This window comes from Pipistrellus hanaki (assembly GCF_964339955.1).
Source record: "Pipistrellus hanaki genome assembly, chromosome: 2".
NCBI lineage: Eukaryota > Metazoa > Chordata > Mammalia > Chiroptera > Vespertilionidae > Pipistrellus > Pipistrellus hanaki.
Window position 1 is genome coordinate 170,961,436 of NC_140504.1, and position 22,791 is coordinate 170,984,226.

The following is a 22,791-nucleotide window of genomic DNA, read 5'->3' on the forward strand; positions in this document are numbered from 1 at the left end:
TGTAGGCACAGCCCACATCGGCGTCCTCGCCAGCATGCCACTCTCTGACCTTCCCCCGCCACACACACACACCCCAAATTTCACTCCTCCGCCTTATCTCTCCTCCCCAGGGTGGAATTCCGCTCCCCATCCCGCTATCTCCCAGCCACCAGCCTAGGCTTTCCTTTTCTGTGTCCCCTGGGGCACAATGGACACTGTCCCCTGGGAGCTGGCCTTTGGAGGGGCATTGGAGGGGCAGGCAGCTGGCACTTCCAGGCTGAGAGACAGCTGGCATTGTGGTGCCCATAATTAATGAGACAGTCTGGCAGCTGCTCCCCACCCTACGCCAGGGGCCTAGGCAAGCAGGAAGTAAAAATATTCCTGTCCTGGGAGGGTGCCCGGCTGGTGAGTTCATCGTGGGCAGTCCCTTAAGGACAGCAGGCACCCAGAAAGGGGGAGGGGCCTCCAGGGCCGGTTCTCCTTCGTCCTGGGTCACAGCTCCCACGCCTCCCTGCCCTCACTGATCGCCCCGCTCAGGCCCTCCCCGGCTCCTCTCCTTCCTCTCGTCTGAGCCTCATTCCTCCTGCTGCAAGGAAACCCTGCGAGTCCGCGAATGCTGAGGGAGGTGATGCTCTGTCTTCCCCTCCTCAGCCCTTGGGCAGTGACAGGCAGCCAGAAGAGAGGGGGCGGGGCTGTTGTTAGTAATAATGATTCACTCAGTCAGCATTCATTCCTTGAACATTTGCGAAATACTCACCATGTGCCAGAGGATGAGGAGTGGTGATCCAAACACAGCTTACACCCTAAGAGGAGAGAAAGACACTAGTCAAACACACAATGAATAGATAGCTATCCGTGGTAGTAAGGGAGATAACAGGAGGGTTTAACAGGGGAACTTGGCATTGACTGCCAACGATATGCCAGGTACTACCCTTACATATCACATACACTCACCTATTGGATCCTCACAACACCCAGTTAGGTAAGTGGTGTTACACCCATTTTACAGATGGGGTAACTGAGGCTCTGCAGCTTTACTTGCCCATAAGAGGCACAGCTAGGATTCGGAGACCCGTCTACCTGATGACAGAACCCCAGCTCTTAGCTGCTGTACTCCAAGGTCCCTGGCCTGGAGGCTGATCGGCTCATCACCTTGGGAAAGTTGTCTCCCTCTAGGCCACCATTCCTTTGGCTGGCCCTGCCGGTGGCTGTGGAATTGAAACTGGGTTATAGTTCTGCGTGCCCTTCTGCTGGCCCAGGCCTGGGTTGTCTCCGGGGCAGAGGGCTGGCGGGGGGCGGAGAGGCCGCACTGATGCCTTGTCTCCCGTTTCCCTGCCCTCATACCACCAGGCTGCATGGCGCCTGTACTCCACTGACAGGAACCGGGCTTACCTGACGGCCACCTGGTACTACTATGACAGTATTCTCCCGTCCTTCAGGTAGGCCCCGGGCAGGGGGAAGGCGGGGCAGGGGGCTGTCAGCGATGACCCGTGAGGACAAACGGCTGGGATTCAGCCCCGGAGGGTGGGAAAGGGATGGTGGCTCCCTTGGGAGCCTCTGGGCTGGCTCTGCACATCCTGCCTTCCTCGGAGCCTGGAGTGTCTTCTCTCCCACTCTCTGTGCCCTGGGAAGACTGTGGGCACTGAGCACAGGGTGTGGAGTGGCCCTGCCTGCCCCTCTGGATGAACCCTGAGCCCCGGAGTGCTGGCAGTCTGCATACTTTCCCAGAGTCGATGCCACCCAGGGTAGTGGCACAGCCAGCTCATCTCCCCTTGGTCTGAGTTGGGGGCAGTGTTAGTCCTTGCCAGCTTGATGTATTGCAATGGACTGAGAGAGTATGGGATGGGCCTGAAAGGGCATGCTGGAGTTGGATGCCAGGGCCCACATAGTACCTCTGTGTGCGAATAGGTACCTACTTTTACTGTAGGCAGCAGCTTTAGGGCCCAGAAGTGAGTTCACCCGCTGACCCAGGTTGGGGGAAGATTTCACAGGGTGGCTCCATGCAGGTTGGCATCAACAAGGTTTGTGTGGCCAGGTGCCCGGCCCATCCCTTAGGTGGGCATGAAGACCATGGAGCACAGCTTGGTCCCGTGGGCAGGCGGGCGTCAAGGCAGGCCAGGCTGCTGTGCTCAGCGCTTCTGCTGGCGCCTTTTTTTTTTTTTTTTCCTCATTAGTTCTCCAAGAGCAGCTGTTGCATGATCCCACTCATCCCTACACCTGGCTGCCTCCCTCCCTACTTCCTCCCGCCCCAGGGGGTTCCCAGGGGAGGAGCAGGAGAAGAGGGGCTGGGGAGGGGAGCTCCCAGAATCACACTGGTTTCCCCATCTCTCCACCTGGCAGGGGCAAGCTCCGCCTCAGAGACCCGGAGGGTCGTTAGTTTAGGAGGAGCCCTAAGGACCCAAGGCCAGGCCCCGGGGAATGGCGCAGGGGCTGGTTGTTAGAAATAGGATGTGTGTGGAGGAGGGGGCGGAGGAAGATTTTGGGTTGGGGTGGTCTTGGGTCCTCTGGTGAGAGGAACAGAGCTCGGCTTGGAGATGCTGAGTCGACTAGGTCTCCTACGCCTGGGACCACAGTTTCTTCATCTGTACAGCGGGAAGGCAGGAAAGGGGGGCGGGGTGTCTTCCTTGGGTTATGGAAACAGGCAACGCCTGGAGAATTATGAAGAAGCTGAGCCCGAATCTGGTCTCCAATAACCCAGAGCTTCAGGGGAAGGAGCTGGCTCGCCACCCTGTCACGTCTCCCTCTTCAGCCTTAGTTTCCCCCTGAAATTCGGAGTCAGCTCTGGAGGCTGAGGATTCCAGGGCTGCCGCTGGCCTCCGGGTAGGCACAGCTCCAGATCCCTGGGCACAGCTTGACGAGCAGAGTAAGCTGCACTTGAGCTCCCACTTGCCCCCCGGTGAGGGTGCTCTGGAGTGTGCCCAGCCTGTACAACCATACTTGGCATCCCCGAGGACTTCCCAGGAACGGAGCGTAGAAAGAGCGGGAGGGAGGGAGGCTGCTCTCGCCCACACCGTGTACCCTGCCTGCTCTGGCCTGGCATGTTTGCTGGGCCCTGGAGAGAGGCGGGGCCCGGCTGGCTGTGAGCTCAGGAGCTCAGTGCCCACCGGGTGAGGGGGTGGTGCCAGGGCTCTGCCGGCCGCTGATGGCACCCTCTCCTGCAGAGAGCTGGCCCTCTTGTTTGAGCACGTGCAACGGGCCCGCAACGGGGGCCTACGGCCCCTGGAGGTGCGGCGGGCGCCAGTACCCGACGGAGCGCCCTCCCGTTACCCGCCCGTTGCCACCTGCCACCGGCCGGGCAGCGCCTCCTTCTGCCCTGGGGAAAGGTAGGGGCCCTCTGGGGCCACCGCCTCCTCTTGCTTCTCCTCCTCTCCCATTCTCTGTCCCATCCTCTCTCAGACTTGTGTCCAGCCGCTACGTGGTTCTCTGGGCCTGCTCTGGGGACTCCGGGGCCTTGTCACGAGGCCTGGGCAGTTGTCGGACAGCCTGACAGATACAGACCGAGAGCCTCTCCGGAGGGGCCGGGCTGGACTCGCCTTTTTTTGTCATGTGGGAGAGTGGGGGATCTGTCCCCACCATCCTTTCCTGTCACCTCCTCCATTCATTCCGTTGTCCTCTTTCTTTCTCTGTTTCCACGCTCCCCCCCCCCCCTCACTCTTCCATCCCTGCACCCCCATCCCTCCCGGGAAGCTGGAGAGAGGAGGAGGCCGCTGGCCACAGGTGCTTACGGCTCAGGTAATCGTGGGCACCGTCCCGGGGTGTGGGGGCAGGGGCCCCTCCCCCAGCATGTTCCTCTAGAAAGGGCTTGACACTGCACTCGCCTCTCGGGAACAGGACGCCAGCTGGGAAGAGAGCTCTGTGACTAAGAACCGCTGTAGGACCTACGTAAACTCAACCAGTGACTAATGCTCTTGTCTTGTGTAACCCTTGTCCACAGCTTTGCTAATCCCAGAGGATCCTCCTGGGATTCTCCCACAATGCCTTTCTTCTTTTCTGAGGGACAGATTGCTGCTCCCAGCAGTCTCCTACCCCTTGACCTGACTTGCCTGGAGCTTTTGCATCTTGAAAGAACAAAGAGATAATGTCTGTGGCCCACCAGCCCCATGCACGCACATAAATGTTCATAATAGTGGATTTTCAAGCCTATTTGGGTAAAGGAAGCCCCCTAACTCACAGTATGGGAAAGTGGCTGCTCCCGCGGAAATATAGCTATGAAGTCGTGGATTCAATCCCCCCTCATTTCTCACCTGTCCTCTCCCCATCTCTTTGTTTTGTCTCATCGTCACACATCATCCCTGCGTCAGCCAGCCGGGCATCTGGGCCTTGAGCCTCAGGTGTGGTGCTGAGCCTGTGGCCCAGAACAAGGGAGGGGAGAAGAGGTGAACACTCTGTGGTCAGGAGGAGGAAGTGCGGTGCAAGCTCACCTACGCCACCTGATGCTGTGTGTCCTTGAGAAGGCCATCAAGCCTCTCTGAGCCTCTCGGTCCTGGGCAGAAAGTCAGCGATGTTTTAGCTGATAAGGAGCTCTTGGTTCTCTTGGTTTCTGGGCAGAAAAGCTTGGGGAACTGGGAGGAGGTGGTTTTAGTGCAGAGGGCGTTAGGAGCAGCATTTCTTCCCTGTGCTGAATAAGGACACTTTGGGGGAGGTGCTTAACGGAGAGTGACAGAGAGGCAGAGCCAGCCCTCCAAGACTGGGGCTGGAGGTTGGGGCCAGGCCAGGCTGGTGCATCGTTCAAATCCTCTGTCAAGGCCTAACGACTGTCATTATTTCCCTGGCCTCCAGGCAGAAACTCACAAGATTTTGGCATTGATGCAACCCTGCCCTGCTAAGCCAGGGTTAGCTTTCAGTGCACTCTGGCCTCACCTTATCGAAATAGGAAGGCTCTGGGGACGGAGATTATGAGCAGCACCTGTGCCCCCCTCACAGCCGCTCTGGGTCTCTAAGGCCCCCCAAGGCCTAGGAACAGATTATTAGTGAGTGCTTGGCTGTCACTAACTCCAAGCCTTAGGTCTGTCTTCCCTGGAGTATCTGCAAGGCTGGGACTCATGGTGCTGGTGGTGGGGTGTTCCTTCACCCAAAGGACCCCCCTGGAGCTGAGCTGTGACTTCTAGGCAGTTAGGCACCAGCCTCAGGCTAAATGGCCACATGTATCCTTAATCTTGGCTGTCTGGGACCCATGGGGGGCGGTGCCCCAGGTGGGAGCACACACATACACATACACACACCTGAATGCTCTCCGTGCTGCCTGTGGGTGGACCAGGCCACGCACGTGGCCAGGACCACAGGAGCGGGACTTCCTGGGGCACCTATTGTTAGGGCCAGAGCCTCCTCTCTTTGGGGCCACGTGATAAGGTGCAAAAGCAGTGTTTCTCAAAGTCTGGTCCACTGACCTCTTGCATCAGCATCCGGTGGGGTATTTGTTGAAAATGCAGACAGCTGGATCTCTGCCCAGGTCCCCAGGAGGAGAACCTCTGGAGAACAGACACAGATTCTGCATATTTAACCTGCTCCCAGGAGATCCTCATGCAAAGCTCGAGAACGTCTGGGAATGTGGGCCAGAGGATGTCTGGGTCCGGGGGCCTTCTCTCACCGGCAGCAGGAGGCTGGCCCCATCCTGGCAGTTCCCGTGCTCCGCCCACCTGTCTCCGTCCCACTAACCTCTGTTTGTGTCTTGTTCTCAACTTTCCAGCCAGATGTTTAGTAATAAACGGAGTTTCTTTCGGATCCACGCCAGCTGGAGACCGAGGTACCCCTTACCTGCTCCTCCTGTCCCTGCTCCTCCTTGCTCCACCCCGTTTGGGGGCTGAAGAGGGGAACAGGATGGGCCAAGGACAAGGTGCATGTGCCTGCCGCCTGCCATCTGTCTTGGGGCCCCGATGAGCCCCTCGCCTTCCTGGGGATGCCTCTGCCAAGTCTTGGGGCATGGGCCTGGTGCCCAGTCCGCCAGGAGGGACACTTACAGGAGGCTTGGGATGAGTGCTGGCTCTGCTGCTGACCCCTTGTGTGATCTTGGCCAAATTGCTTTTCTTCTCTGGACCTCGGTTTCCCCTCTGTGGAACGGGCACATTGAACTAGAGGCTCTCTGAGGGTCCCTCCCACTCTGACTGGGGTTTAGCTTCCCCACTGCCCACGAAGGGGCCTAGCAGATGCCTGAGGGAGTGGGATCGGCACCTCCCTTTCTCACTCCAGAGCCCAGCTCTTTTAGCCGCATCACCGCCACATGCCAGGCCCGCCCTAGGGACACTGTGATAAATAAAACATGGTGCCTGGAAAGTTCCAGAGTAATTGCTAATATTAATTGCTAATAATAATTGCTAATCGGTGTGATCAGTGTAGCAAAAGAGGAAGCAGAAGGCCCGTGGAGCCTTGGCTCAGGCACTTCACCCTCAGGAGGTCCAAAAAACAGTGGGTGTGAGGGAGGGCATCATAGGCCAAGGAGATGAGGAGGCGAGAGAGAGCACAGCTATGGCAAAGGACCAGGTAGCTCAGTGTGGCCAGATCTGAGAGGGGAGGTCAGGAGCTGAGGGTTGGGGGCAGAGCGGGGTGATGAAGAACCCCAAAGCCCAGTGTGGGCCTCATCCTCTTGGCACTGCCTGGCAGCTTGGACTCTTGGAGTCCTGGGTTTCCCCAAAGTGCCTCTGGAGCCGTGTGGACTGGGAGCCCGTGAGTAGGAGGTGAGTGCCAGAGCTAGAGGTCGTGTTTCTTAGAAACATGGATTCTAGGTCTGAGCCTGGCTGCCACTCACTCGTTCAGGGACCTTGGACATAAGCCCTCTGTGCCTCCGTTTTCTCAGATGTAAACTGTGGATGATAATAGGATCTACTTCTGCACAAACTTCCTGGCTTACAGGAAGTGCTACATGGATATTGGCCTCATTTGATTTGGCGTGTTGACCACTCAAGACCTTACTTATTTTAAAAAAGAATTGGGAAACCATGACTGTAGGAAGAAGGTACACACAGAAGGGTTAAGCTGAGAGTCTCCAGATCTGCCCCTTTTCAAGATGACTTTGGCCGTGTGGGCATGAGAGTCAGGAAGGGCAAGCCCAGGGCAGACGGGCCAGTGGGAAGGCTGAAAAGAGGTGCTGTTTGCAGCACCAGCAAGAGTAGGCTGCCTCTCTTTCCCCATGACCTTGGCCTTGGGCAGGCAAATGGTGAATCCTTAAAGAAATCCCTTGTGGAAGTAACTATAGGGGATGGGACCAAGTCAGTCAGAGGGCAGCCTGTGCTCAGAGCTTGCCCACTCCCTCCCCCAACAGGACAGCCCTAGTCAAGCCCACCCCGTCCATCTCCCAGTCACCAACAGATCACGTAGATCACGTAGTTTCTTGATTTCAGCAACATTGGCATTTTGGGTCCAATCATTCTTTGTTGTCAGGAGCTACCACATGCATCATTGGATATTTAGCAGCATCCCTGTCCTCTACTCAGTAGGTGCCAGGAGCACACCCCAGGGTGACAACCAGACATGTCTCAGACATTGCCAAGTGTCCCCTAGTGAGCAAAATTCCCCCAGTGTGGGTGACTGCTTGTCCCAGAGAAAGAACACAGTGTGGATAGCCAGAGAAGACTGGGTTCCAGTCCTTGCTCCATCCAAGGAGCTCTGCCATCCTGGGCAAGTCATTTCACCTCCCTCTGCATCTGTAAAACAGGGATGGAAAATACGGAACCCACCGCACGAAGTGGCTGAGAGCTGGAGGGCTGAGGCAGTGAGACAGGACCTTGCATGTTCGAAGGAGCCTGGGAAAGGAAGGAGCTCTTTCCATGTCCACCGTGTGCCAGGTTTCTTTCCATTTTCTTTGAGCTTTTAGGCTCCAGAGAGGCTCACAGGAGCCATTTTCTGGGCCCTGTCCAAGGAGCTGGAATCCAACCCCCCTGGGGAAACAGCCTTCTTACATCAAAGAAGAGCCCAGGGCCTCTGGCTCGCTGGAAAGTTACAGAACCCACAACTCACCAACAGTCACAGAATCAGAGCTGGAAAGGGACCTTTCAAGGCCTCTAGTACAAGCCCCCAGACCTTCCCTGGATAAGTCCTGCTGAGTGCAAGCGGTTTGGCTTGCATACTTGTCATGACAGGGAGGTCTCCCCTTCCCCCAGAATCCCACTGGAGTGATGTGTTGGGTGCAGAGATCTGGAGTTCCAGGCCCTTGGCTGAGTGTCAGGGTCTTCTCCAGCTCCCTCTCTTCCTCTCCCCATTGGAGGAGTGGAGGACAGGAGGAGGGGTTGCACGGGCCGGGCGGGTGTGGGGGTGCTTGCCAGCATGAGGAGAGCTCGAAGGGATGGCTCTGCAGAGGAAAGTTTGGGAGAGCCAACCTCAAACTTTGGTTGGAATTTTTGGGATGTGTTGAGGGGATTCTGGGCCAGAAAACGGCATGCTAGATCGCGGGGGCCACCCCTGTCCTTCACTTCTGATTTCAGGGCCCAAATCCTTGACCTATAACCTCTCCCCTCTGGGCAGAGGCCCCCAACCTTGAAGGATGGCTCTGTATCCTGGCTGCCTTCCCGCAGTTGCCTCTGGTTTCAAGATCTCCCTTACTGCAGTACCTTGTCTCTGTACCTTAGACCCCATGTCCTGGGCATGGGGGACACCGGCTTCCACCTAACCCTGAAACCAGAATCTATCCTCTGCTGTCCCCTTGATTGGAAAGTAGGTGACACAGTCTTGTTCCCCAACTCCTGCGCCACCTCAGGCTCCTCTGAGACTGGCTGATGCTCTCTGAGCCAGGGCCCTAGACATTTTGGGCAGAAGGGCCCTCAGACCCATCTGCCAGGGGCCCTCCAAGTGGCAAAGCACAGCAGGGAGGCAGCCACAGGGCATGGGATGGGGGACGTTTGCATAGGTCCTGTTCCAACAGCGATGACATGGTCCTTGAACCTCTTGGACACAGAGTTTCTCTACCAGGTAATGGTTATCCATCCAGGACCTGATCTGGGGAACCTGAGGCCCCCCCCCCCCCCCTCTGCCCCTGCCTTCCTCCATGGCTTGGGGATGTGGTGGGGAACTGAGATGTGAAAAGGGACATTTGAGTACATGCAGACGTGTGTAGGTGCTGTTCTCTGAGGGCTTAGTGAACAGGCGATGGGTAGGGCTGTGGAGGGGGGGGATCCATGACCACATGGGTAGGTTATCAGCCCAGGTGGGCAGAGTTCAAACAGGGGAGACCTCAGGAGAACATGTTACAAACCTTCCCTGGGAGGGCAGACACCCTATGTGTCCTGGGCATACACGTGGGCCCAGCAGCTAAGCAGGGCCAAGACCCTCAGGCACACTTACACTGGAGTCTGTGTGGGGAAGACCTCGGGAACTTTGCAGTGTTACCTGTACAACTGGACAAGTCCTAAAGCCCTGACTTGACCAGTATGGAATTAGAGAGTCCCACAAGTGGGGAAAGGAGGAAATATAAATGGACACATGTACACACACACCAACATTTGTACACACACTGATACATGTGTGCCCATAGCCTGCTCCTGGGTACAGTGAGGGGCTGGAGGCTCACCTTGGTGAGCGTGGCCAGGCGAGCTTCTCCATCCTTTAACAGCCGGTCTGCCCAGGCTGGTCACCACCTCCACCCACCCACCCATCTGGGCCAGGCCAGCTCCCCTGTCCTCCTGTCCGTCTTTGACTTCCTTCTTGGGTTCTATCACTCCCTCCACTCTGACATCTGTCACCTGTGCACCCCTTATCTGTTTGGGCACTGAGGGGTGGGAATTGGGGAGGGAGGGAGGATCTGCTCAGATTGACTGGAAGTCAGGGCCCCAGTCAGGGCCCCCCTCACCACACCCTTGTCCCATCCTAGGAAGTCTCCACTTGGTGGAGAACCATACCCAACAGCCACCCCCGAGTCCTAAGTCAGCTCTGTCTCTACTCATGCCCACCCCGGCTCCAGCTCACTTGGCTCTCTCCCCCACCCCACTTGCCCTGCCAGCAGCCGAATGGGCATCAAAGATCGCATCCGCATCGGCAGCTCCCAGCGGCGGACGGGCCCCTCCAAGCAGCATCTGGCACCGCCATCGATGGCCACGTCCCCAAGCAGCGAGCAGGTGGGTGAGGCCACCAGCCCCACCAAGGTCCAGAAGAGCTGGAGCTTCAATGACCGCACCCGCTTCCGGGCCTCTCTGAGACTCAAACCCCGCTCTTCTGCTGAGGGTGAGCCCTGGGGGCCGGGGGCCCCGACCTGCTGAGGGAGGCAGGGTGGGGACAGAGTCCGAGCCGGGGGTGGAAAGACTTGGTTCCAGTCCTGGCTCTGAACCTGATGGACTATCTCTGGGCACCTTGTGGTCTGTCAAGTGGGCGTCGTGATACCTGCGGTGCAGGGCTCCAGACTGAGACTCAGACGAGGATGCGGAGGGTGGCATCTGGTCGTGGTTAAAGGCACAGGCTTTGGAGCCAGGCTCCCTGCGTTTGAGTCCTGGCTTTACCATTCGACTTGAGTAAAGACCTAGAATGACTCTCTAGGACTCATTCTCGTCTTCTCCAAAATGGGGATGATCATAGTATCTACTTCCTAAGATTATGGTGAGGATTAAAGGAGCTTATCCACGGGAGATGAACAGAAGGATCTGGGGAATATAGTAAGCGTTCATCAGAAGCTAGTCTAACTGCAGTACAAATATGCGTTGGAAGGAGCAGGCGTCCATACTTGCTGAGCCGGGACTGTGTCCAGTCCCACAGTGGATTCTCTGCTTTACTTCTCCAAACCGCTCTGGGAAGTAGGTTCTGTGTGTGGCCCCATTTCACAGACCTGGAGGCTGAGCTCTCTCAGCTAGTCAGTGGCAGAGCTGTCACCCCCAACCAGGTCTGTCCTCTCCATAGCCCAGGCTCCACATCCTGCCCCTCTTCACCCAGCCCAGCTAGAGACCCCAGGCGGTGATCCTGGCGGGGGTCACGTTTTAACCAGAAAGGTCCCTTTTTTGAGTCCTCGCTCTGCTCCTGACTTGCACTGTGACTTAGGCAACATACTGCCCCTTTCTGTGACCCAATGTCCTCTTTTGGACAGCGAGAGGGCTGGACCGAGTTCCCCGGAAGAGTTTTCCCAGCTCTGACATGCTTCAGACCCCTGGGTGCGAAAAGGAGGGGGTGGGTGAACCAGGACGGAGGACGGGGACAGGAAGCCCCTTTGACCTTGGAGGGCGGGAATGCTGCCTCTGTCTGTGCTGGGTCAGCCTCTAATGCGCTGCTGGCAGACAGCTCCGAGAGGCCTTTGCTGGATCCACACAAACCAGCCTTTGGGAGGTGCTGGCCCAATAGAGTCTGCGCAAGGCTGGTGCGGGGGGCCTCCTTTCCATGCCCAAGAACATACCTGGCCTCCCACCACCTTGTGCCCCGAGGGCCCAGGACGGCATCCCGGCTCTGTGCAGTGCAGGGCAGCAGCCTTGGAAAAGCCATTTCTCTCATCCGGAAGGAAATGCCTTGCTTTAGGGGCCTTTCCCAGGAGCAGAGCCGGGCAGGGGAGCCAGCCCCTTGACTTCCTTCCCTCTTGGCTGAAGGATAAGACTGTGTGTGCATGGCTGTGTGCAGAGGCCACAAGCCCCTTTCTTTGGGACTCCCCATCCTGGGTGACGGAACTAGTGGGGCTTCCTCTAGGGCTCTGTGCCATCGCCCCAGGCCAGGCCGGATGCTTCCACCTGGCCACCAGCTCAGTCAGTGTTCACCCTGTCCGGCCACAGGAAGATGCCGTGCAAAGAACTGGGGGGTTTCCACCCTGGGCCGGGCATTGAGGGAAGCTGGAATCTGGTCTGCCTTGTGCCCCCAGGAAGGTTCTGGGCCCTTTCTGGGCCTTGGTCTTCCTGCCAATACTTCTTAGTATAATTTGGCATGTGGTGGGAGGGGCCCCTTCTGCTGCCACCACGTGGGTCCCCTTCTTTCCAGAGGGCCCCTCCGAGGAAGTGGCAGAAGAGAAGAGCTACCAGTGTGAGCTCACGGTGGATGACGTCATGCCTGCGGTGAAGACGGTCATCCGCTCTGTCAGGTGAGACTTAGGCTCAAGGTGGGTCCTCCCCCCATTCCTCTGCCACCCATGGCTGCTCCCCATCTGGGGCCTGCCCTCATGGCCAGGCCTGGCCTAGATCCCGGGCACACCAGCTGCTGCCCGCCTGGCACCCTTGTGTGGGTGGGTGCGGAGGTGGCATATGGCTCCCAGCAGGGTTTCCGCATTCTCTTGTGATGGGAGGGCTGGCTGGGTGGGGCGGTTGGCTCAGCTGCCCATCATGGTCTTTCTCCTCACGCCCGCAGCATCCTCTTAGCTCCTCTCCCCAGCCTCTTGCTCGTTTTACGTCAGGCTCTTTTCTCTTTACTTCTCTCTTCCCAGCATGCATCAGCATCTGTGTCTGTCGTATAAGCTCTTTCCCTCCACCTGTGTCTCAGACTGTCTCTCTCTCCTTGTGTCTTGACTTCACCCTGTCTGTTCCCCCAGGGCTGAGCAATGGTTTTCAAACCACAGGTCACAGCAATTTGAAGTCAACTTAGTGAAATCAACTTAGTGGGCCATGGGCAGCTTAAAAAAAAAAGAAGAAGAAGAAGAAGAAAAAGAAAAAGAATAGAAAGTATCAGTGTACGTCCTAGTAGTGAGGGTAAAAATTATGTATGGCACGTGTGTTTTTAGTTATGTGCCTATGTGTATATGTGTACTGGTTTCCGGAGTAAAATATATTTCTTATGGTATGTCTAGGACAGAAAGTTTGAAAACCCCTGCCCTGCTGACTCTCCTGGCTGTCTCCTTGCCTCCACACTTAAGGGGTGACCAGATCTCCTGAGCCCTTCAGTCCCGGCCCCGCATGGATCTGGCCCCCCAGCTCCTTGGTGTGGTCTCTGTCTCTAGCCCGAGTCCCAGAGATGCCTTCACCCCCAGGCCTCCAGACGCACTCCTCTTCCTGGCTGATGCACCTGCCCACATGCCTCTTCCCTTTGGGTTTCTTAAAAAACCAGAGTCAGCTGGATTCCTTCCCAACCCCCGAGAACTTACGTTCTCTTCTCACCCTCTTTCCACATCCCATCTCTCCCCTCCAAGTGAGCGGCTTCCAGAAAACAGCGCCTGAGCTGCCCCCTGGCCCAGGCCAACTCTCCTTGCCTCCCCGCCCCCCTCCAGACTCCTTCCCCCCAGCATGCCCAAAACCCGTTCTTCTTCCTGGTATCCATTTTAGCCACGGGAGTCAACTTGGTAAAATCAACTCAGACTTAGGAGTCTTTCAGTCCTGAATTGCTTACAGCTGTCCCATATCTCACCCCACTGCCCCCTTCTGGCTCAGGCCCGTCCCTTGGAGCTGGCGTTCCTGCCTAAATTTCTTTTGGGGGAATAAGCCCCAGGTTCCCTCCAAGGCTGGCAGAATAGACCCTTCCCCACCACCCAACTTCCCATTGCCCAATCTCTGCCAGGGATCCGGGGCTCTGCGGAGTACCCCCCTCAGCCTCTGTCTCAAGGACAATCCCTTTCCGTCTTCGCCTACTCCCCACCCCACCTCCCTTTCCTTCCCAACTTGTTTCGGCTGCTTTGACCTGACTCACTTACACAGGGTCCTGCCTGCCTATGTCCACAAAACCTCCCTCCGTCCCCCTCCCAAGACTTGTCCCCTTATGCACCAGCCAATGCCTCCTCTGTCACGGCCCCCAGCCTCTTTCTCTGTTCCTGACGGCCCCTGTCAGCCCATAATTGTTTATGTCCTCTGGTGCCCACCTCAGACCAGGGCTCCTGAAGCCAGCAATTGGGTCTGATACCCTTTTGGGTGCCCAGGGTCCAGCACAGCTGTGCTAACAAGCATTTGCTGAGGGGTGCCAAAAATGTCTTTGTCCAGCCCTAGCTGGTTTGGCTCAGTGGATAGAGCGTCAGCCTGCGGACTAAAGGGTCCTGGGTTTGATTCCAGGCAGGGGCACATGCCAAGGTTGCGGGCTCCATTCTCAGTAGGGGGCATGCAGGAGGCAGCCAATCAATGATTCTCGTCATTGATGTTTCGATCTCTCTCTTTGTCTCCCTTCCTCTTTGAAATCAATTATATTTATATATGTCTTTGTCCAAGCTGTCATCAGCAAAAGTGGTGTCACACCTAGCAGGGAGCAAATGTGACTGCACATATAGGCACATTCAAGAATATCAAACTATGGGTCCCAGGGCATGGTGGGTAGGGAAGGAGGCTGCGAGACTCAGCAGAGGCTATTTGCCGGGGTCCAAGCAGAAGGAGCTTTGGTACTGGACAAGGAGGCAGCAAAGAGGCAGCAAAGGGATGGTGACCCGGCTGGAAAAGAATTCCCTATGAGACACTCTTCCCCTTCCCCCCTCCTCGCTCCCACAGGATCCTGAAGTTCCTGGTGGCCAAACGGAAATTCAAGGAGACCCTGCGACCGTACGACGTGAAGGACGTCATAGAGCAGTACTCAGCAGGGCACCTGGACATGCTGGGTCGGATCAAGAGCCTGCAGACCCGGTGGGTGCGCCTGCTCCCAACCCTGGAGCGGGGCAGGGAGGCCTTGGCCCCAGATTCCGTGCGAGGTCCCAAGTCCAAAGCCAGAATGGAGACCGAGTGCCCCCTAGGGGCCGCTACAGAGGCTGGAGTTTCTCGGGGCTGAGGCCAGACCCCTGGCCTGTCTTGAACACGAAGAATGAGCCAGCAGCAGGTCCTCTGTGAGAGCCCTGTTGGCCTGCACAATTCAGGAGACATCTTTAGATGGTTGTTCCTGGTCATAAAATAATGTGCTTAAAGGAATAACCTCCCACCTCCCAAGGGGACTGTGCTCCATACCTTTGGAATTCCCTGGCCCTTCTCCCCACCCAGCATATAGGAAGAACTCTCATACCAAGACCCTAAATCACCTACATTTGCCCTTCGGTGGCCGGAATTGTCACCACCTGTTCATTCATTTGTTCTCCCAAGAAATAGTCATTGGTATCTGTTACTTGCCAGGCAGTGGGAATATGGTAGAAAGCAAAACAGAGTCCCTGCCCTCCTGGGGCCTTCATTCTAATGGAAGGAGAACAGATGGAATATGTCAGACAATAAAAAATGCTAAGGGGAAAAAAGCGTTTGCTATTTTATTTTATTTTTTTAAAATATTTTTTATTGATTTTGTACAGAGAGGAAGGGAGAGAGATAGAGAGTTAGAAACATCGATGAGAGAGTCATCGATCAGCTGCCTCTTGCACACCCCCTACTGGGGATATGCCCGCAACCAAGGTACATGCCCTTGACTGGAATCGAACCCGGGACCTTTCAGTCCCCAAGCCGACGCTCTATCCATTGAGCCAAACCGGTTTCAGCTGGGGTTTGCTATTTTAAATAGGAGAGAAGGTGATGTTTGAGAAAAAAATTGAAGGCGAGGCAAGCAGCCCTGTGGCTGTTTAAATGTTTTCCTGAGGGAACAGCGAGTGGAAAGGCTTTGAGATGGGCATGTGGCTGGAGTGTTGCTCTAGGGACAGCAAGGAAGGAGCCTCACCGTACCTGAGGAGAGAGAAGTGGCAGATGAGGTTAGAAGGCTAATGGCACGTAGACTGTACAAAGCCCGGTAGGCCACAGGGAAGATGTTGGTGTTCATCCAAAGTGAGATGCAACATTGGAGGGCTTTGAGCAAGGACTGATGAGATCTGAGTCATCATTTAAAAGGATCATCCTAGGTGTGGTGAATGGCTTATAAGGGAACTTGGATGGAAGCAGATAGACCATTGAGGATGCTACTTCAGACATCCAGGCAAGTGATGATAGGGACCTACCTGGACCAAGGGTAGACATGGTTAGATTCTAAATATATTTTGACAGGGTTTTCTGATGGTGTGCAAGAGGGGGAGAAACGGTGGCCAAGATGAAGCCAGGGTTTTTGGCTGAAGCAAGAGGGAAAAGTAGCTGTCTGCTGACATGGCGAAGGCATTGAGTGGAGCCAAGTTTTGATCAGAAAAATTGGGGCATGTTGGGTTTGTGATGCCTGTCAGACATCAGAGAGTGATGATCTGGCAGTTAGAAGGGTGTGGGGTTCAGAGGAGAGGTATGGTGCTGGAAATATAGATTTGGTGTCGACAGTGCATAGTGGAACCAACATCTAGAATGGAAGAAGTCACAGAGAATGAGAGTAAATGCACAGAAGAGGTTCCAGGAATGAACCTGGGGCCCTGCAGTATTTAGAGGCTGTAGGGATAACGGAACCAGCGAAGGAGACTCAGTGAGGTGGGAGAACCAGGAGCGGGAGGTGTTTGGGAACCCAAACGAAGAAAGTACTGGAAGAAGGGGTGCTCAGATGTGCCCAGCGCTGCCATAGGGTGAGTGTAATGAGGACTGGGAGGTGATCATTGAATCTAGCAACATGGAGGTCATTTGGGATTTTGACAGCCGTAGATTTGATGAAGTAGTGGAAATGAAAGCCTGCTGGAGTAGCCTTTAGGACGGAAGGAGTGAAATTGGAGATAGCGGGTAGAGATAGCACTTTCAGGAATTTCGCTGTAAAGGAGAGCAGAAAAATAAGCTGAGGCCATTGTCCACCTTATAACGCATCCCTGCTGTGTCTCTTCCTCTTTTCCCAGGCCATGTCCCACCTGTCCTCCCACTAGGTGGCTGGGTTACTTGTCATGCTGCCTTTGCCCAGCTCAGTGGAACTCCCTCAGCAGTGGCCAGTCCCTGTGGCAAGGCCCACTCCCTCAGGACCCCAGTGCAGGCCGTGTCTCCCCTTTCACAGGCAACCTCCAGCTCTTGTGGGAAGGAGGGGTGGCGTGTGTCAGCCCTTTGATGGCTCCCTTTTCCCCACAGGGTGGACCAGATTGTGGGCAGGTGCCCCGGGGACCGAAAAGCCCGGGAGAAGGGCGACAAGGGGCCCTCAGACACAGAGGCGGCGGATGAGATCAGCATGATGGGCCGAGTGGTCAAGGTGGAGAAGCAGGTGAGTGCGCAGAGGGCGTTTCACTGGTGGGGCAGGGCGAGTCCTCCACCCTGACGCTCTGGAACACCGCGGGGACAAGCGCAAGGGGAGGGTGCGCTTCTCAAGAGCCACAACCTTGACCTCTCAGCAGCCGGGGAGGCACAAGCAGGACCCTCGCCCCACAGATAAGCCCTGCCTCCCAGTAAGCCCGCCCACGAGACCCCCCTCCCCCCTCCTACCAAGCCCCGCCCCAGGTTCCCATAGTCCCAGATAAACCCAACTAAGTCCCACCTACTTAATTTTTTTAAAAAAATATATTTTTATTGATTGCAGAGAGGAAGAGGGAGAGATAGATAGAAACATCAATGATGAGAGAGAATCATTGATTGGCTGCTTCTTGCATGCCTCACACTGAGGATCAAGCCCATAACCCAGGCATGTGCCCTGACCAGGAATCGAACTGGGGACCTCCTGGTTCATAGGTGGATGCTCAACTACTGAGCCATGATGAGATTTTTAAATTTATTTTATTATTATTATTTTTAATTTAACCCCGCCTGGGTGCCAGACCCAATTTGATTTTGTTCGGAGGGATAAGCCCCAGTTTCCCAGCTCCGAGCTCCCTGCTCCGAGCTCCGCCTTTCCAGACGCGTCCCTCCAGGGCCAGTGATGATAGGACCCTCCAAGCCGGGTCCAGCTTCCGGTCCGCCGGCCCTCCGCGCGGTCAGCTCCTCCCCAGCCCCACCTGTAGCGTCGCCGGCCCGGCCCAGACCCGCCTCCCCGCGCCCGCCCGCCCCCAGGTGCAGTCCATCGAGCACAAGCTGGACCTGCTTCTGGGCTTCTACTCGAGGTGCCTGCGCTCCGGCACCTCGGCCAGCCTGGGCACCGTGCAAGTGCCGCTGCTGGACCCCGACATCACCTCGGACTACCACAGCCCCGTGGACCACGAGGACATCTCCGTCTCCGCGCAGACGCTCAGCATCTCCCGCTCGGTCAGCACCAACATGGACTGAGGGGCTTCTCGGCGTCGGGACGCACCCGGCCGGCCCCGCGGCCTGGCGCTCGGACCCGCCCCCGCAGGCCTGGGGGCTCCGCTCTTACTTGAACTCGCCCCTCCGCGGGGAGAGAGGCCACGCGCAGTGCCGAGCTGCCCCGGTGGGCGAGCTGCGGGCTGCGGGCCCCGCCTCAGGAGCGTGAGATGCCAGGCCGCACAGAGGGCAGCAGCGGCGCTGCCCCGCGACCTCCGCCCCCGTGCCCTGCCCGTTCCATCAAGGCCCAACCCGCCCGCGGCAGGGGCGCTGCTCGGAGCGTGGGAGCGGGTCGCTGGGGCTCTGGGTCTTGAACCAGCTTCCAGCTATGCAAGGTGAGGTGTCTAGGCCCCGCCCTTCGGATAGAGCAGGGAAGCCCTCCCGCCAAGTCCCCGCCCCTTTAGGGGCGGGCCCAAGGTGCCCTCACAGGTACCCACAAGCACAGGACCCTGCCCCAAGGCAGGTGGGCACCATATATGCAAACTATGTTAAATATGCAACTCTGGGGACCCCCATGGGGTCCCTCTGCCCATCCCTCATTGGGAGATGGGCCCCCAGCACTAGCTGGTCTCAGGCTGCTTGGCCATGGTCCCCATTTCCACTCTTTGGCTTATCACTCCCTCCCCACCCAGCATGGGGCCTGTTTCTCCCTCACCCCCTTCCAAGAGCAACATCTGGGCCTCTCTTCCCCTTGCAGTGTCCCCTCTTCCTGCCAGGTGTCCACTCCTCTCTCTGGCCCTCCCATTTGACAGCCCATGTTTCTGTGTTCCCCCCAAACCTCCCACAGACAATGCTCCCACGTCACACGAACATGTCTCTTTCGTTTCCCCAGATGCGCAGAAAGTCTCTTATACTCACACGGACACACAATGACACACATGGAGACATTAGCACAAGAGCCACTTAGCCTTCCCGGGGCCTCTGCAGCTGATGCCAGTGGACTGTCCTTGTAGGATGGTGTCCACTAAGTGGTGCCCCCCACTCCATCCAGGTAGGAAGGGAGCATTGAAGTGACCCCAGGTGTCTCTAGGCCCCACCCCAGAGCTTTACCAGAAAGCTCTCCTTTCTCAAGAAGATCTACTCCTCACTGGTCCAGGAGCCCTAACTGCTGCCTCTGCCTCGACGTCCCTACAGCACAACTCAGGCCTAGGCCTCTGGGGCCTGGATAGCACTGGGAAGACCCCAGGCTTCGCCCCAGATGGTTATCAGGCCCGCTTCTATCTAGGCTTGCTGCCTTCTTAGTCACTGTAACTCCCAGAGAGAAAAATAATGCACCTAGCAACCATCATTGCTCAGGCACCAACTGTGCATCCAGCACTAACATGCACTGTTTCCCCTCCTTCCACACCCCACTGTTCACTTTAATTGGCAGCCCCTATACTGGCATACACCCCCATCCACTCCAGGCCCCCAGCATCTCTTTGGTATCCCTACTCTTTGTCCCTCTTCTGCAAAGCTATTGCAGGTGGCGAGAGAGTGGTGTGTAGGGGGACCCTCTACGGGGTACCAGTGAACAAGGGGCTCAGGCCCAGCCACCTGCACCTCATGACTGGGGACCTGCATGCACCAGCGCCAGGGCTGGGGTTGGATCTTGCTCAGCCCCATGGTGCCCAGCCTCTGCCCAACATGCCCTCTGCATGTCACCATCATGCCCTGGATGGAGCCTGTCCTGGCTAACCTCACCTGCGCTGCACTGTCCCCAGAGAGCCACCCCTTGGCCCCTCAGAGACAGAGCTGTGGAGAGGGGCAGGAGAATGGGATTACCCTCTGACTAAGGAGACCGGGGAAGAAGCCCTCGCTCCTTCCGCAATCAAGGTTCTCCACCAAACCGGTTCTCAGATATGCAAGTACCTCACTTTGTTAACTTATTAACTTATTGGTTTCATTAAAGTTTTCTGTAGGATGTGGTTGGCCTTGGCTGTTTGGTGGGCTGGGGTGTGGGGCACCTGGCCTGGGGGTGGAACGAGGTGATTTGGATTAGTCAGGACTCTCGATTGTAACAACAACAAAAAACTCAATCCATTATAGCTTATACAAAAAATGAAACTTATTGGCCCAGATAATGCAAAGTCCAAGGGCTGGATTTGGCTCCCTGTATAGTTAGATCCAGGTAATAAAACACGTCAGCATTCTGTCTTCTGTCTCAGCCTTCCTCTCAGGCAAGCTGACTGCACCTCCAAATTAACTTTCTTTTGGCTCAGTACCTCAGTGAAGAGTGGTGCCACTTTCCTAATGTTAAACATGCAGAAAAATCACCGCAGGAAGCAGCTACTGCTCCGAAAGCAGCTACACAGGGAAGAGGTGGGGGTTAGCAGAACCCACAAGCTTGATTGGGGAGGCGTTCTAAAGGGTTGGGCTCAGAGGTCTGAAAAGGGGTTGCTATCTGGTGGTTGAGAGTCCCTCTTAGGGGATGCAGTGAAGGTTGGGAGTGCAGAAAAATGCCAGAGGCTGCAATCAACTGTTGCTACCAGGTTGTGGCTGGTAAGGTTGGTAAGCAAAGGAAGAAGGAGGTCTCTACTTCTCCCGCCTTCCAGGTTTCTGTTGTGTCCCTTATTGTCAAAGGCAGCTAACAAAGGAGTAATGTGGTTTGAAGAGTCCCAGTCCTCGTATGACAAACTATTGATATATAGCCTGCATTTGGCACTAAAAGACAATCCTAATACATAAAAAGCCAGGGTCCGTCATGACCTAAATGACTGGACAGATGACCAAACACCAGGCTAGGGTCCTGGCCAGCATGGTGGGAGTGAGTCTGGGTCCCAGCCATCCATGGCACGGTGGAGGGAGTTGTGGAAATGGAGCCATGCTGCCATCAGACTGGTTTCTGGGTCTCCCCCGGCCCACAGGCTCTGGGGAACCAGAGCCATGCTGCGACGGGACTGGGCCCTATCTGAGAGACCCTGGATTGTGAGAGCATGCAGGCTGGGCTGAGAGACACCGCCCCCCCTCCCCACCCCAAGTGTAAGAATTTTTGTGCACCGGGCCTCTAGTAGCTTAATAACTGCTACAGTCCACGCCTTTGGACATTCAGCATCCAAACACATCAATCCACACATATTTGAATCTTCATATAGCAGCAGTAACTTCCATCTAATAAGATGAAACTATCTTGCATACAAATGAAGACACTCTAACTCTCTCCCTGCAAAATGGGAAAAACACAAAGTCCAACCATCCAATAGATGTATCCATCTCTAGGAGTTAGTTGTTGAATCCACATTTGCGTAATGTTAATTTTTCCCCTCCTGCAATTGAACAATAAGCTGTTAAGGGAGCCATCACAATCTATATAAAACAATAGGGGAAAAGAAGAGGGAGGAAAAATCAATTAATATATAATGCACACACACACACACACACACACACACACACACACACCAAGCAAGGAAAAAAAAATATCCATGCAGGCCTTCTGGTAACTCATCACAACGCCATGATTGATCTATACTGTATATCTGTTGATTAAATATACTTTTTTTTTTTTCCCTACTGCCCTTCTATGTTTCCTTTGCTCTCAGCCAGGACCTCAGCTGCTTAGGGTTCTTTACATGGTAGAGTGACCCAAATAGTCATTCTTGAAGGTTCTGAATCCTCAATGGCCCTGCATGATTTGGGTTGCCATAGCTTTCATTAACTTCTATAACTGTACATGGAAGCACTAAGAGGGACTGTAGAGATTCCCCTCCTCCTCCTCACCCTTATTCTCCTGCAGCAAGTCTCCCCTTGGTAATGAAGATCAGTTCATTCGTTCTTTACCTGCTGGTTTAGTAGCATGAGAAGCCCAAAATGGCCAGTTAGAAGTTTCAACTTCCCGTTCAATGAAAACTGTGTTGCTTCCCTTCCCTTGAGAACTAAGCCTCCAAACTAGCAGAGCCCAACATTGTGGGCACAAGAAGCAAACGTTTTGTGAGTGGGTGCAGTAACCTGAATAATAGCCACCCAAGGTATCAGGTCCTAATCTCTGGAATTTATAAAATGTTACCTTATAAGGAAAAAAAAATCTTTGCAAATGTAATTAAGTTAATGATCCTGACATGAGGAGATTATCCTGGATTAACCAGTAAATCCGAAATCCAATTGCAAGTGTCTTCTTAAGAGAGAGACCGAGGGAGATTTCATACACAGAAGAGGAGGAGGCAATCTGAAGACAGAAGCAGAGACAGGAGTCACCTGCCCACAGCAAGGGGTTGCCAGCAGCCGCCAGAAGCTGGAAAAGACAGAGATTCTCCCCCAGAATCTAGGGAGGGCAGCCCTGCTGACACCTTGATTTAGGCCCAGAGAAACAGATGCAGTTTTGGCCTCCAGAACTGTGAGAAAATATATTCTGTTGTGTTAAGTCACCAAGTAATTTGTCCCAGTACCCATAGGAAACTAATACTGTGGGGCTTTGTGTGTGAGAAATAATAGTGAGAAAACCACTCTCACTACCTCCCATTGATTCCTGGAAACTTATATTCTGGCTGTGCTAATAAAGACAAATCACTGCTCTCCCCATGTTGGAAAGAATCCAGTGGAATCAACCTGGCACCAGCTAGCCAGAGGAACCCTTCTGAACGGTGATATATTGGATATTCAACATTGTCTCTGTGGATGGTAAGTTGGGCAACAGTAGTGGCATTAGCCAGATAGGCCTTGGTGAGGCAAGTCTATACTGTTGAACCCATAAGTAGTGTCCATTCTTCCCACCATTACCCCGTTGCTCAAGAATGTGTTGAGCAAGCCCTAGAGCAGTGGTCTGCAAACTGTGGCTCGAGAGCCACATGCAGTTCTTTGGCCCCTTGAGTTTTTAGCAAAGGCCAGCTTAGGAGTACCCTAATTAAGTTAATAACAACGTACCTTATATAGTTTAAGTTTAAAAAAAATTGGCTCTCAAAAGAAATTTCAATCGTTGTACTGTGGATATTTGGCTCTGTTAACTGATGAGTTTGCCAATCACTGCCCTGGAGGGACTGCAGAA

At 55.2% G+C, this 22,791-nt stretch overlaps 1 protein-coding gene across 3 annotated transcripts in view; it reads left to right on the forward strand.

Moving 5' to 3' along the window:
• Nucleotides 1–19,730, forward strand: part of KCNQ4 (potassium voltage-gated channel subfamily Q member 4) — a 55,944-nt gene extending 36,214 nt beyond the window's left edge. The window contains exons 8-14 of one of the 3 annotated variants that reach the window (XM_084871430.1): nt 1,330–1,418; nt 3,141–3,302; nt 9,905–10,125; nt 11,848–11,947; nt 14,262–14,393; nt 16,698–16,827; nt 17,607–19,730. In XM_084871430.1, the coding sequence (XP_084727556.1) occupies nt 1,330–1,418; nt 3,141–3,302; nt 9,905–10,125; nt 11,848–11,947; nt 14,262–14,393; nt 16,698–16,827; nt 17,607–17,819 (1,047 nt within the window). In that variant the 3' untranslated portion in view covers nt 17,820–19,730. The remainder of the gene's footprint in view (nt 1–1,329; nt 1,419–3,140; nt 3,303–9,904; nt 10,126–11,847; nt 11,948–14,261; nt 14,394–16,697; nt 16,828–17,606) is intronic. The other 2 variants (XM_084871431.1, XM_084871432.1) reach the window with 2 other exon arrangements.
• The last annotated feature ends 3,061 nt before the right edge of the window (nt 19,731–22,791 follow it).